We start from the raw sequence: 14,347 nt of genomic DNA on the forward strand, positions 1-14,347 counted from the left end.
AAATGAAATGTGCGAGGGCTGTGGAGGAAAAGAAAATGTCGACCATGTAGCTAGTAATGAAATGTGTAGTATATTTAGCTGAAATAGAATTAAAAAAAATGGTGGAAGAGGCAGGGAGAGAATGAAGTTTGAAAGGAATCATGGGAACAGAAGGACATTGAAGAAATTAATAATGTCAGAAAAGCATTATTCACATTTCTACAAATAAAACTGAGAAAAAATAATTCAGTTAGTGGAGGTGTTGGAGTTACCTACTCCTGTCCAGTAGGTGGCGGTGTGTGTCTTGAAGCTGTTTGCAATCCGCCAATTAAGGAAAGGAAGAAGAAGAAGGCGGCGGTTTGTAGTCAGAGGCATCATGTCGGAGCCCAGTGTTCGTGTTTCGGGGACAGTTTTAGCTTCTCTCATGTTCCAACATGTCAACAGCGACTCAGACGTGGTGAGAAAAGTCTTTCCGAACTCTTGACGATCGGGTTTACCGAACCCGGCTGACGGTACGAGGCTGTTGCTGGAACAACGTTCACAGACATGAAAGAAAGTTAATTTAAAGATAGTTACATTGACCGCTGCGTTCTGCGCAGAAAAAAGCGCTCATTGGATAGGAGCTGCTCCAGTACAGCCCGGCCAACGCACCAGATTCGGTTCAAATATTCGCTGAGTCGATGAGAAACGCTCCCCAAGAAGAAAGCGCTTAGTTAAAAAACGGTTAAATGAACCAGCAGAGCTGTGGCGCCCTGTACTAATGTTTCGGCATACGTTTAGTTTAACAAGGAGGCATCAAAGGGACTTTAACTGTAAATCTGGCCCTAAAGTGATGGAAGTAGTTCTACTTTCTGGTCACTCAGAATTTGGGCTTTTAATTATTCATTGAAACTGTTGTTTTCCAGGGTGGAATCATTGTTTGACTAACAACTGCAATGATTAAAAGAAACAGATGCATAAGATGTGATTTATTGTTCATTTCTTAAGGGTAAAATGTATACATTTATTTCTGTGCATCTTCCTTGGGGCTGAAGGCTCTATAATGTTAAATTGATAAGACCCAATGGTTTGTGCATTAACGCTGTCCACCATATCAAATCTCTGGGGTTAAGGCAGTGTCAGGGCTTCCAGAGGGTTGCTTCAGAGAACTGCTCGGAGGCTGTCCTCCGCATCCATCTGATGCAGTTCTGGGCTTGTGTTTGAAACACGTCTGGCCTGCTGGGTAGCTTCGCTCCCCTCGACGCAGAGACCAGCTAGAAATCTCAATGGAAAAGGAGTGTGAGGAAAATGTGGGGTAGTCACAACAGATACTGTTGTCCCAGTGTTCAACCATAATACCGCAATCACATTTCATCACATCGAGCAGCCAGCCCTAGTCTGCAGGGCTTGATGGCTTCTGTTTGGCAGGATAAGAAAAGGCATATTTTTTTTTCCATAATACTCACTGAAATAACTAATTAAAATTGCAGGAAAGTGCACAGAACTGAGTTAAGATTGAAAAGGAGGGGAAAATGTAGGTCTTCAGATGTGAAACCTCTGCACACGTCATGTAAATGCTGGGCTGAAAGGTGCCAAACAAGAAAGAAGCCCCTTCTTGGACATCAGCGCCTATTTTAGGTGTTTCCCTGCCTCCACAGACCTGATTTAAATAAACGGTAGCTTAACAGGCATCTGCGGCTCCTGGTGGCTGCTGAGGAGGTCATACAGTCGTTTGATTCAGGCATACTGCAGCAGAGACGCGTCTAAAACATGCAGGATCCTGAGGACCAGGATTGAAGGCCCCAGCCCTAGGTCACCAACAGGTGTGACTTAGGGCTTGGTGGTGGCAGCATTCCTACCAGAGCTGCTAGTGAATAGATAACAGAGTGGGAGGGGTCCAGTTTCAACTCAGACCAGCAGCTAGCAGGTTGAAACTGGACTCAGCTCCAACAGGTCAATAATCCCATCAAAACTGCTTTTGGAGTGGAAGAAAAGGCCTAACATCATATTTATGGAACCGCCCTGCCCTCAGTTCTTTGTTGACTAGGTTTAAAAGCGGGGTCTGTAGCCGGACATGGTCCAGGTTCAGTGAACTCTGCAGAGGAGAGCGATCCAACACTTTCTGTCGCAATGATTTTTACCCTACATAAAAACCCTGAGCGGATATTTCCCTGTAGCTGTGAACATGTAGGAGCCCAGCTGCTGTTTCCACGCTGCTGAGGTCTGGCTTTTCTTCTTCTCGTTGTCAGGAAGGTCTGGTGCTGGGAGAAAGCAGCTTCCATGAGCAGGTTACCATCAGTGACTCTCAGTCGGACCACATTCACATTGAGGAAATCTACAGTGAGTACCCGTTCTTCCTGAACCATGTAGGTCTTTTATTAGCCTTGATGTGTTTTAATCTGGATCGTTTTATCAGTTCCTCTGCTCATTGCATTTATGTAACACTCAGTGTTGTACTGCAGTTGGTATTTTATCTTCATGAACCTTCTGCTCTGAGACAGTCAACATTTGAGGATTGGTTTCATTGTTAGAAACTGGTCCTGTTAGTGCTTTCCCTGCATTGAGCTGTTTGAGTGTTTGTCTCACAGACCTCCAGAAGCACGTCGCCTGCCACAGATTACACACGTGAGTCCTGCATAGATGAACCGTTGCCACCGTCTTGTCTTTCCTGTTTGACTGTGGGGTGTGTGGGGGTGTCAGTCTGTACAGCAGCTCTGGGGAGGTGAACCTGGACGTCCTGCACCAGATGCTTGCAGATAACAAGCAGGTAGGTAACGGCTGGGCTTTAGTCTGAAAAGTGTGTGTAGACGGGGCAGGATGGGATCAGGGTCATGTTCCCAGCGAGTATGTTGTGTGTAATGAGGTCTGAGGCGGGTCTGGTGGGACTCATTGGCCTGTTTGGCGGGACAAGACAGTAGGGATGGGAATCGAAAACTAGTTCCTGTTCAGAACCAGTTCCGTGTGTTCCAATTCCATGGCACCGTTTGGCTAACCTGACTCATGCCAGACGTATGTTGCTCCGCCTAGCTCCACTCACATACATCTGGGACATCGCCCATAGAAAGTGATTTCTCCAACCAATTTTATGGTCTGGCCAATCAGGACGCAGGGCTGGAGTTTCATAGATGTGACGTAGTGGAGATGCGACCATGACGTGAGACTGTTTTGATAGCAATGGCGGCTCGCATTGAGGAAGCAAGCGTTAACATTGATGCTGCTATTTCTTCCGTGTTGTCCAATCTACCTAATATTGTTTCATTAAAAGAACATCAGAAAACGGCTCTGAAGGCTTTTGTTGGTGGAAACGATGTTTTCGCCTTCTCCCGACCTGATTTGTCAAGTTTTGTTTTCCGGGGCGCGCCCGTGGCGGAGCGGTTAGCGCGAACCATATTAGGAGGCCTTTAGTCCTCGACGCGGTCGGCCCGGGATCGACTCCGACCCGCGGTGCTTTGCCGCCTGTCTTCCCCCCTCTTCCTGCCAGCTCACTGTCAATAAAACGCGTGCCACTAGAGCCGCAAACACATAAGGAAAAGAAAAAGTTGTTTTTTCCTGCGTTGCTCTCACAGCGTCACGGGTTGGCTTCGGTGTGAGTGGTTGAAATAGCACGTCGATAAAGATGACAGACAAGTGGCTTATCCAATCATATGCAAGGATTTTTGATAAGGCCCAGCCTTGAATAAAGGCAATTCCTATGGAGGTGTCCCAGATGGATGTGAGTGGAGCTAGTCAGAGCGACATGCGTCTGGCTTGAGTCAGGTTACCGTTTGGCAGCTCGCTTAACGATTCTCTTATCGATTCCAGGCAGCACCAGAGCCGGGCAGCACGACTTACGTCATGTTTTTCATGCAAGTTACGCACACGGCATTCAGTAAGCAAGTACGACATGACCAGGTGTATGTCTAGAAAAGCAAAACAAAAGAAATGCCATCCCATCGGGTAAAGCGATTGAAAGTTTGGCTTCATTTTAAAGGAGAAGTCCGGTCAACAAGGAAAAATCAGTGGATCATTAGCTATACCTAAAACTAATACGTTTGTGGTGATTTAATTAATTTAGGGTTAATCATTAAGAAAATAAAAGCATAAATTGTCATCTCGATCACTGTATGAGGGTGGCCCGACATCACATCCTGTGATGAAATGTCGCGGTAAGGCACTGCGACAGCTAATTCAATAGGAACTGTTGTACACAGCTGCGATCAGCAACAATTATTTCGGATTTCTAGAGGACTTCACCTTTGAAATTCGCGAGAGCTATTGTTGAAGCAACAATGTCCACGTGCATGGCCGTTGGATGTTGCAATACATCGGGTAAAAGTGAAAAAAACATTATTTTTTTTCACCTTTCCAATTCATGATACACCACGGGCTCTCTTGTTGGATTACCAATTTGCCATCGTGCTTCTGGCCAGAGAGAAAAAACGTCATCTGTAGCCAACATTTCGAAGAAGAATGTCTTCAAGATGACATGAGAGCGAGACTTTTTGGTAGGGTTTTCTTTTTTATAATGTAGAATTTGCCGGGACATTTGTTTACCCGACCAGAGGGGCGGAGTGATATGACACACTTCGATAGAATGCTGATGCTCACTGTTGCGAAGCCCACTTATTTTATGCGACTTTGGTCTTGTTTTTTCTAAAGTCTAAATTTCATGAGTTGTGGGGTTGCAGTTTTTTGGGCTTGTTTCTGATAGTGAAGTCGCTTGTTTGGGCTCTAAACTAAGTGACGCTGAAATATCCCTCCGCCTCATAATGCACTGCAGCTCATCCTGACAGGAGCAGAGTAAACTTAGAAGGAGCCGCTCTGACCGTATTTTCTGCAGTTCACGGCTGCAATAACTGATGATAACTGCTGAAAGTAGATTTGGCGGTGCAGATCACCATTTTGAGCAGAGATTGGTTCTAAAGATGAGTTTTATACTCATAACATTGCAGAACCCAACCTACAAACCGTACTTTAATGTTTATTTGTTGTCTTTTTATGTCTCTAAAATGTCAAATTAGTATTACTTTAAATTTAAATGCTCAATACCATGTCTATCTTTGTTTAAGAGGTTAAAAAAATTTCTCCAAATTGGAATCGATAAGGAATCGAATCGTTTCACAGAATCGATAAGGGAATCAGAATCGTGAAAATCATATCAATTCCCAACCCTACAGGACAGTGTGATCGGCTGGTACCGACAGCGCAGGCACTCGGAGCAGCACATGACGTTCAGGGAGAAGCTGGTCCACGAGAAGATGAAGAGCGCTCTGAAGAACCCTCACATGATCTTCTTGCTGCTGACTTCCAGCAGAGTTACTCCGACGGACTCCACCCACCGGATAGAGTACTCGGCCTTCACGTCTCGCAGCAGGTGGCGCTCTTCACACGACTACCCGCGAACAATGGTTTCAGCTGAGCGTTAATGTCCGTGTCTTCTCTTCCCCAGACGCTTTATGAACATCCCTGTGCTGGTGACTAACCTGGGTCTGCTGGAACAGCAGGGCTACTGGAAGGTCTCCGCTCCATGCTCCGCCTCAGGCTACAGCCTCACCATGAAGAAACATGGGTATCTTTCCACGGGTATCTGCTCGAACAAAGCATCCGTGTTCCTGCTCCTAAAAGCTCCCGCCTCTGTTCCAGGTCCAGGTTTTTCTGCTCCAGTGGGCTGGTGAAGGAGGTGGATGAGATGAATAAGATGAATGACTCTCTGCAGGCCGAGCTGCAGGTGAGGGAGGTGTGAAGGAGCGTTGAAACGTTCTCGTCGTCATGGTTCCTACTCACACTGGAGAAGTCTGGAATTTCAGTTCATTGTTTTCTGGTTCTAGATGAGTGTGGGAAAATATTCATATCCATCCACACTAGGGATGGCCGATATGTTATCGTGGGCGATAACGGTAATAATTTCTCATCTCACGATAAAAACGAGAAATTCCCACCGCTTGTAGCCTGCTGTGAACGATACACCTTCAGTCCAACTCACGTGCAAACAACCACTGTTGCCAACTCAGCAACTTTTGCATGGGATTAGTTTTACTAAGGGTCTACATGTGATTTGTAATGATCATGGAGATTGTCTGTGGTGCGAATGCACCATTTCAGTAATTTGTAAGTAAAAATCCCCCATAAATTACCTACAATATTTCACTGCTTTATTCTGTCCTGTGATGATACTAATCCAATGCAAATGGGAGTCCCTGTGATTTGGACAGATATGAGCGGGATCTGATATGTGAAGTGGCAGGTTTTTTGTTTCCTGGGCTCATTTTTATTTGTGTTTGGTGGAGAATAGAAGCTGCACTGGCATGTTTAGAAAACCCTGGGTCTGGTCCGGCAGAACCCTGTCAGAAAACAAGCCCAGTAAGCAACCCGCCACACAGTAATACAGATCCCGTTTCTGTAATGTATAAATTAATGCATTTAGTGTTAAATTTTTACCCTCCACGACTTTTCCTGTTTGTGAAATTGTCAGGGGTGGGTGGGTACGTAATACATATTACGTATGGGGACAGACATTAACCGGCTCTGAATGTCTGTATAATGCAACAGCAGAGCAACATAGCTGTTGTTGCACAGTGCGATAGACAGGAGGAGGGGTTCTGTTAGAGAAAAAACAAGCTTAATTAAGCGACTGCACATTAAAAAAAAGCGAGCCAGACTCACAAAATCTACTGGCAACTTCAGAAAAAATTAGAGCCCAGAGACACTTATAAGCAGCTATTGGCTGCACTGCTTCTATTATACAGCCACTCACATGCATAATAAGCAGCAAATATGTCCGTACATTCCAGCAAATCTCCGACTTTGGCTATCCCGTGTGAATGCGCCACATAAAAAGCTGATGTAGGGGGGTGATGTATTTACCCAGCAAAACTAATCCTGTGCAAATGGGGCTGTCTCTAGATTTAGTGAGTTTGCTGCCCCCTCTAGTGACTTTTTTAAAGAAAAGCGACAAATCTAGCGACTTTTCTGTTTTGTTGGTGACTTCAGCGACAACACGTAAAAGCATGGAGCGGTCTGCAGTATAGTGTTTTTAGCGAGCAGTAAGTGCTGCTGCAGACCCCGCCCCTCCCACCTTCCCAGCACTGAAGTCAGCGCTTTGTCCTGCTGCTGCCTGCAGCCCGCCTGCTGAAGGAGACTCGTTCCTCTGTGTGTCCATGTTTCAAATGAATCACACACATGCAAAGCTGCTGCTGATCCTGCCCTGGGCTCCGTTCTTCGTACGTCGCTAACTCAGTAAGCTGGATTTGATTGTTGACGATTTGGCGTGATCTCGGATTGTTCGGTTCTTCGAAACTCATCCTGGACTTGTTGTCATAGCAACATGTGCGCCAGCTTAAACCTGCTCGCGAGCAGGCTTATTTCATGTAAACAAGATTAGATCACGGCAGTATAAGCAGAAGAGATAGGGAAGTCTGTCGTAGCCATGTCCATTTTTATGACAGCAACCTGTTGCGGAAGGTGCAAGAATAATTTGCAGATTTTTTCGAATTAATCGCGTATTGCGCAATAGACAGAATCCTTTAGCGCAGCGCGACAGTAATTGTAGAGAGATTTTTTTTTTGGTGGCTGTTAGAAACAGACAAGCACATCATTTAACAGTGGCTTTTAAAGAGGAAAAAGTTGTGTTAGAGCCATAAATAGAAAATATTTAAGTTATTTGTATGATGGTTTGCTTTTTATTTTTATCATATTCAGTAAGAAGATTTGTTCAAGCCATTTTATTGTGAAGTTTAGTTTTACTTTGAAAGGCTTGCTTCCTGTCGAGCCGTATATTGTATTAGAAAAAACTATGGATGGATTATCTAGACACGGAGCAATACAGTTTTACCGTGTAAACTGTGGATGACTTGGAAAAGGAAAAACTTCATTTTTTATAGATAAATAAGTTTTTTGTTAAAATTCCCAGTTTGCACGTGTCCTTTACTTTCAGTGTCTAAAGAATGACACCGATATTGGATCTCTTGACATAACAAGTGGCTTTTTAAAATAAAGTATAATAATTAAAGGCTACCATTTTGTAGAATATTCTTGTATTTCACTTTTACTTGTTCCCCATGTTTTAGTGGCTCCCGTGGAGGCTCTGTAATAAAAGAACAAAGTAAATATGAAATTATTAAAATGCAAAAATACATACTGTAGAAAGTGATAGAAACATCTACCATGGACAGTATTTACGCATTAATTTGTCTGCTGCTTTTTTCCAGCCCTCTCTCCTGGCTTTAACAGACTTTGAGGTGTTACCTGTCGTTTTAAATAATGACTCAAATTCGGCATAACCTTCCATTAAAAGCTCGTGTTCTGCTTGAGAGAAAAACTGTGGGCGTTCTTTGGCCATGCTGAACAGCCAATAGCAGCGCTGCTGATCAATGTTTCTACTATCAAAACATTTCCCCTTTTTAACAAACGCATGAACGCGCAGTTATCTCAGATAACTCAATCCAGCCATACTAATCATAAACAACAGGTGTGTTCGAAGAACCCAATTAGCCGGATCAGGATTAGCCGGATGAAATCATCTTGGATGTGTCATTTGATCTCAGATGTTTTAAGTAACGTACGAAGAACGGGCCTCAGGTCTACAAAGCAGGATGTTAATATTATTTTTTCACTGAACCGTTGCTGCACTAAAATCTCTGCTTGAAGAGAGAGGGCAGTGTAACCCCTGCGATAAAATGCTCGGCTCAGGCCGTGTCTGCAGTTTGATCACATCATGTCAGCTCTTGATAATTATCAAAGCTTCTTATTTTAGAACCTTTTTTCTGGTAATATCACCATTTTACTCTCATATCATTACTGCTTTATTCTGGCAATATTATGACGTTGATCTCCTAATTAAAAATTGTCTATGTATGACCCGATCCATGCACTTTTGGTTCACACAAAATTAATTTATTTAGTGTGGGTTTGGGCGATGCAAAGTAATGGAATTGTTTGATAAGGTTCATTAGTAGTCCTTCCTTCTTTCTCCTGAACAATCTTCTTCTTTTCCTTTTTTGTCTTCTCTCTTATTTAAATTTTCTTCTATCCTTTCTTCATTTTATACTTCTTTCCTACATCCAATTAATTTTATTTATAAAGCAGCAGTTTATGACAAATTTTGGGTCCGGCCACTTTCTAGTCAATCTAAACGTACTCAGACAGGTTCTGGGTGAAGGACATCCATTTAATTTGATCCTAGTTAGCACAGCTATGAGGGACCGAGCTGGTCAAGCATGAGGACACAGTGGTCATTTTCAAAACTGGGTTTTATTTCCCCAAAGTAACAAAAATTCCAAACAATAATTATAGGGCCCTTAAAAGAGGTCAAATGAACAAACTAACTCAAGTCAAACATATCAAGGTTAAACACAACAAAAACCTCAAACTTAACTGCTCAAACAAACAAACAGACATGACACAACAAACAAAGGGGGCTTAAAGTCTAACTCTTGGACTGAAAACAAATCCTGAAAACCGTTGAATAACTTCCAGAACAAGGTAAACTTTGAATATTCATGTATCAAAAGTGTTCAAATTAAGTTTAAATATGAAATATTGCGCATTTTTTACACCGATTATGGTATTTTGCGTTTGAGTGCTGCCTCCGTTTACGATTGGCCATTTCCGACGTGTGACGTCAGTTGAAGAACACCAAGAATGCGCGAAGCGAACTTGCATAGAAACACACATTGTTTACACTGTACAACCGGTACGGTGACGAAGGATATATGCATGTTTTCCAGTATCTTCTTTCACACACCAAATCTGCTGATCCACATCTACTTTGAGCCAGCGCTTTTAAAAAAAAATCGCCAAACTAAGTCCACAATAAAATGCCTTCTAGGTGCGTAGTTGGTGGCTGTAGTTTCGCTTATAGGCCTAGTGCAGACCGCGGTGAAGTTGGTTTGACATTGGACATTTAAGCTCCGCGGAGTCAGCGGGATCTAGCTCACGGTTGATCCGGTTGAAGGACTCCGATTTCGGCCAGCGTCTCTCAGCTGCTCCCTTCTCCCATATGCGGTGGGAGCGTCAACAAATTTGATTTGATTTGTTTGTCAAGAGTGCTCCGCTGACTCCGCGGAGCTTGAATGTCCAATGTCAAACCAACTTCACCGCGGTCTACTGCAGGCCAGAAAGTAGCGCTACATACTTGGCCGAAGGATCAAAAGGTCCGAAAGAAATGGGATAAATTCGTAAAAGAAACACGAAAGGACTGGATTGCCGGCAGTGACAAGTGTTTTATGCAATTCACACGAGCGAGGATTTTGAGGGGTACTTACAATGGAGCATGGGCTCTATGTCTTGGGCAGGTTAGATATAGTCTCCTTAGGTTCACCTTGTTCAAACTCCGTTTCTTCATATATATATTCGGTATCGGAGTCGCCGATGCTTGAGGTGGGGTTTGTAGATGTATCAGACATTTTTTTAATTAAGTTTTTGTACGTAGAGTAAGAGTTATTAATTAAATTTAATAAATCGGTAGCTAAAGTCGTAGTGTTAGCAGCCGGATGCACGGTACTAGTTCTGTTTGTGACGTCACATTCCAGAGCAGCCTGATTGAGGAATGTTCGGGCTCTTTCGCTTATACAGCAAGTTTTATCGAAATTACTTCCAAACGGCGCACATAATTCACATATAATATACATTTCTTTACTCTGGTGACTATTTAAATGCATCTGCGTTAAAATACATTCAGTCCAGAAGTTAGACTTTAAATACTGGCTGATCAGACCAGACTGACACACTGAGGAAGAGGGAAAGGGAACATTTACGCAACAACGAAGATAACTAAACAGTTAGTTTAAGGATTAAACTTAAATGACTAATAACTAAACAAAATTAACTAAATAAACAAATCACAAAAGCAAAAGAAAGATTATGCAACAGACTTAGAATGAGGACTCCATGGTCTTCTCCCCCCTAGTGGAACTCCAGATGGTACCACCCAATCAGTGACTCAATCAGGGATTGGAATGTGCCCACCAGAGTCCTTTGCTTCAGCCCAGTTGAAGGCACTCCCCTCAACACCAAAAAAGAAAGCACAAACAGATGTTAAGTATGTGACAAAATTATATATACATAAGTTAACCAAATGTGTGCGCTACAATTGGAACTAATGTCCTTCAATATTGTCACACTAAAAAAAAAAAATTCTATGTATTTATACTTCAGTACATGAAAACTTAAAGTGAAAAAGTGGTTTGTGAGGTTACCGACTGTGTGGCTGCAGGTGTGGCCATCACAACAGCAATCAAGTTTAGTTTATTATTCAGTTTGGTTCAAATGTTCTTGTTTAAGGTAGGGTTAGGGTTACAGTGGATACAAAAGCTCCCCTTTAACCGGATGAAACCTTCAGCAGAACCAGGCTTAGTTTGAACGGCCATCTGCCACGACTGACTGAGGGTTTGAGAAGATGGCAGCACTGATCCAGGAGTACCTTGTATGTGAGAGAAAAGTAAAAGGCTCAGGGATTCAGCTTCATGTAATGGATCATTGCGCACTGCCACGGCAAAATTAAAGCCGCCACACCTTCAGAAAGAAGTTATTTTAATTTTTTAATGTTATATATTATGTTTAGCCTATATTGGCACACTTATACTATCCTTAATCAGAGTTTGAAATGACTTTAAATATCATGAAAAGTTAAAATGTACCTTAATTTGATAAACCAACACCACCTGCTTCTTCCAGTCTGGCTGGGAAGCTGCTAGTGGCTACTGCGCTGCTTTCAGGAGGGAAGGAAAACTAGAGGCGACAGTCCACTGTTGCCCATTTAGCATCTTTGTTGCTATATTTAATGACTTTTTAGACTCCTCTGGTAGATTTCTTTCAAAAAGGACCAGCAACAATGACTTTTAGCAACTTTTTTGTTTTAATAGCGACTTTACCTAAAGCACCAGATGTTCTGGAATCACTGTATTGACGCAGCAGCAGGGCGTAGCCACAGAAAAAGCTGAGCCAGTAGCCATGACTAGGCTAGGAGAGAGACGGGGTTAAATACTGAAAGATGAGGCCAAGTGGTTTTCTTGCTTTGCCATTTGGGAGCGAAAACGAAATATGAAATAAACGTTGCTATTAATTGTCCTGGGATTATTAAATTAATCTGATTAAGAGATGGTTGAATTGAAAATGTAAATAATTAGTTGAGTTGATTTATACTAAAACTTTCTGCTCCAGCCAGGTTTCTGACACAATAAATCAGAGTATCACAAATCAGGTCAAAGTCTTTAAAGAGAGATCTTATGTTCAATAAACCACATTTGATTCCCGGTTTCTTAGCTGCTGTCTCTTCAGCTTCCTCTAGTTTCTACAGGGTTTTATTTTAGGTTTGATCTTGATTGAAATACCTTTGGTAGAGGGGCTCTTCTAATCTGCGTGTGCACTTGGACCTGGTAAATGTATGGGAACCCGTTATATTCAGATGGTCCTGCTCTGTGTGTGTTTATGGACAGAAAGTGTGCAGAGAGGTGGAGGTGAGTGAGCGTGCAGTAGAAGCGCTTCAGGCGGAGGTGTCAGCCCTGAGAAGGAGCCTCAGAGAGAAGCAGCACAGCTCAGCGAGGGAAGCTGCCGGTAAGACGCAGAGCCACCTGAAGCCATCCCAACTCCAGGCCCGTCCTCACCCAGTGTGTTTCCACAGGAACCGCCATTCCAGCGCCGCCAAAGAACAACCAGCTGCTGCTGGAGGCCGTCAGAGCGTTGCTTGGTTCTTCTCCTCTCTTCCTGACACAGACTCTGAACCCACAGGCCTTCCCTGTTCCCCACAAACACCTTTTTCCAGCACACTCAGACTCAGAGCCTGACCAGGGTCCATTGGTACTGGACAGCTGCGGGAAGAAGCAGAGGGAGACGCTGCAGGGGAGGGGGAGGAAACGGAGGAGGAACAACTGCTGATTCCCCATCCTGCACCTCACCCTCCCAATTTCTTCTGTGGAAAGTCTCAGTTCAAATAAATACTAGGCTTAATTGCATTTCAAAATGTGTAGATATGTTTTCTTTTCAAATAATTTTTCTATTAAAACTTGTGAAAGAAAGCTTTTCTCTTTCTCAGATAAATTTAAAGGGGACAAATATTTTGCTTGGGTCATATTTTTCAGTTGTTCAGTGTTCTCTGTTAGATTTTTTGAACAATTGCATCACAGTATTTGCCACAGAGCTGCTAAACAAAGTCATGGACTTCTGGCTTACCAACTCAGTGACTCTGGCTGGTGAATGGCTTCTGTGTGAAAAATCAAATATTACAAATCTGTAAAGAGCCCTCCAGGACTGTAGCACGATTGTACAACTATGGGTATGTTCATTTATCAAATATGGCTACCCCTCTCTCCTGTGAAAAAACAATACAGGTAAACTGAAAGTGTTCTCTTATTGTAGACTTCTGTAGAAATATAGACTCTTGAAACTGCCATACATTAACATATTTAACAAGGCAGAGGGATATTTACAGTACTGAACTCTCATACATAAAACAGTGTGAGACATGTAGATTTCCAGGCTTAAGAGAGAGTGTCCATTCATCACTCACAAGTATTAAGTAGGACCAACTGTGCACACCTCTACAAGGGCATGCACAATTTGACTGTTTATTGCATCACATTGGTGGATAATGTACTTTAATGTAGATTTGAACAAGCTGGCCCATTTACACCTAAACAGTCATTCTGTCCCATCTAGGTATGTTAGCCTCCAATGTCTGTGGGTTTATCTGTTTCTGTTAACTGCTCTCTGCAGTTCCGGCATCTGTAATCTCTTAAGCCGTAACAGTCCCCCTGTTGGTGTGCCCAAATGGCACAGCACACAATGAAAAATGGGCTAGACAAAATCAATAATCAGCATGAACTAATTAGTAAGGCCCGTTTTAGGTTCCTATGCCCACATTTTAATTTTACCTTAGACTAGGTAAGCTAAACCCATTTACTAACCAAGGTCGAATCCATCTACTCTTCCCCAGCTCTGAAAAACCTCTATCTTGCTCACCATTTCCATGGATAAACATCCATCACTCCCATACTTACAAACTTAAGGGTACTAGTATGAGGTGTTACATTGCAGGCTGGGCTTGTCAACCCCAGAAAACACCACCCCCTCTAGGAGTAAAAATTGAAAATACACTCAAAAAAAGTAATGAGTCTTCTAGCTCAGTTTGGCCAAGAGCAGGATTTCCCTTTTTCTTGGTTACTTTCTCATTTAAACAGAAAATGGCAAATAGAATGATTTACGGCCGTCTTTGCTTGTTTTATACTCCAACAGCACGTATTCATATAGAACACAGGCAAAATGTGTAAAGCTAACAGGTTTGGCCCCTTTTGGCATCTGAAATCAGAAGTAGCAACACAACATGGCACCACCCAGTGGTTTATGTATTTATAAACAATTCTAAGTTACGAGAACGCTTTCGTTTTTGATGTGATGTTATTAGACTTTGCCAGAA

The 14,347-nt window shown here is 42.9% G+C and overlaps 1 protein-coding gene across 1 annotated transcript; it reads left to right on the forward strand.

Moving 5' to 3' along the window:
* Nucleotides 1-298: 298 nt before the first annotated feature.
* Nucleotides 299-12,895, forward strand: abraxas1 (abraxas 1, BRCA1 A complex subunit). The gene is made up of 9 exons (XM_012853788.3): nt 299-436; nt 2,208-2,298; nt 2,547-2,583; nt 2,659-2,725; nt 5,115-5,311; nt 5,387-5,506; nt 5,581-5,665; nt 12,372-12,489; nt 12,557-12,895. The coding sequence occupies exons 1-9, from the start codon at nt 356-358 to the stop codon at nt 12,808-12,810; spliced, it is 1,050 nt and encodes a 349-aa protein (XP_012709242.2). The 5' UTR covers nt 299-355; the 3' UTR covers nt 12,811-12,895.
* The last annotated feature ends 1,452 nt before the right edge of the window (nt 12,896-14,347 follow it).

Source organism: Fundulus heteroclitus, chromosome 8 (genome assembly GCF_011125445.2).
Source record: "Fundulus heteroclitus isolate FHET01 chromosome 8, MU-UCD_Fhet_4.1, whole genome shotgun sequence".
Classification (NCBI taxonomy): domain Eukaryota; kingdom Metazoa; phylum Chordata; class Actinopteri; order Cyprinodontiformes; family Fundulidae; genus Fundulus; species Fundulus heteroclitus.

Bases quoted from the DNA above. Each gene is read 5' to 3' on its own strand.
- abraxas1 (XM_012853788.3), top strand. From the start codon at position 356: ATGTCGGAGCCCAGTGTTCGTGTTTCGGGGACAGTTTTAGCTTCTCTC. The intron at 2,584-2,658 runs GTGAGTCCTGCA...TGGGGGTGTCAG, and splicing joins GCCTGCCACAGATTACACAC to TCTGTACAGCAGCTCTGGGG. The intron at 12,490-12,556 runs GTAAGACGCAGA...GTGTTTCCACAG, and splicing joins CTCAGCGAGGGAAGCTGCCG to GAACCGCCATTCCAGCGCCG.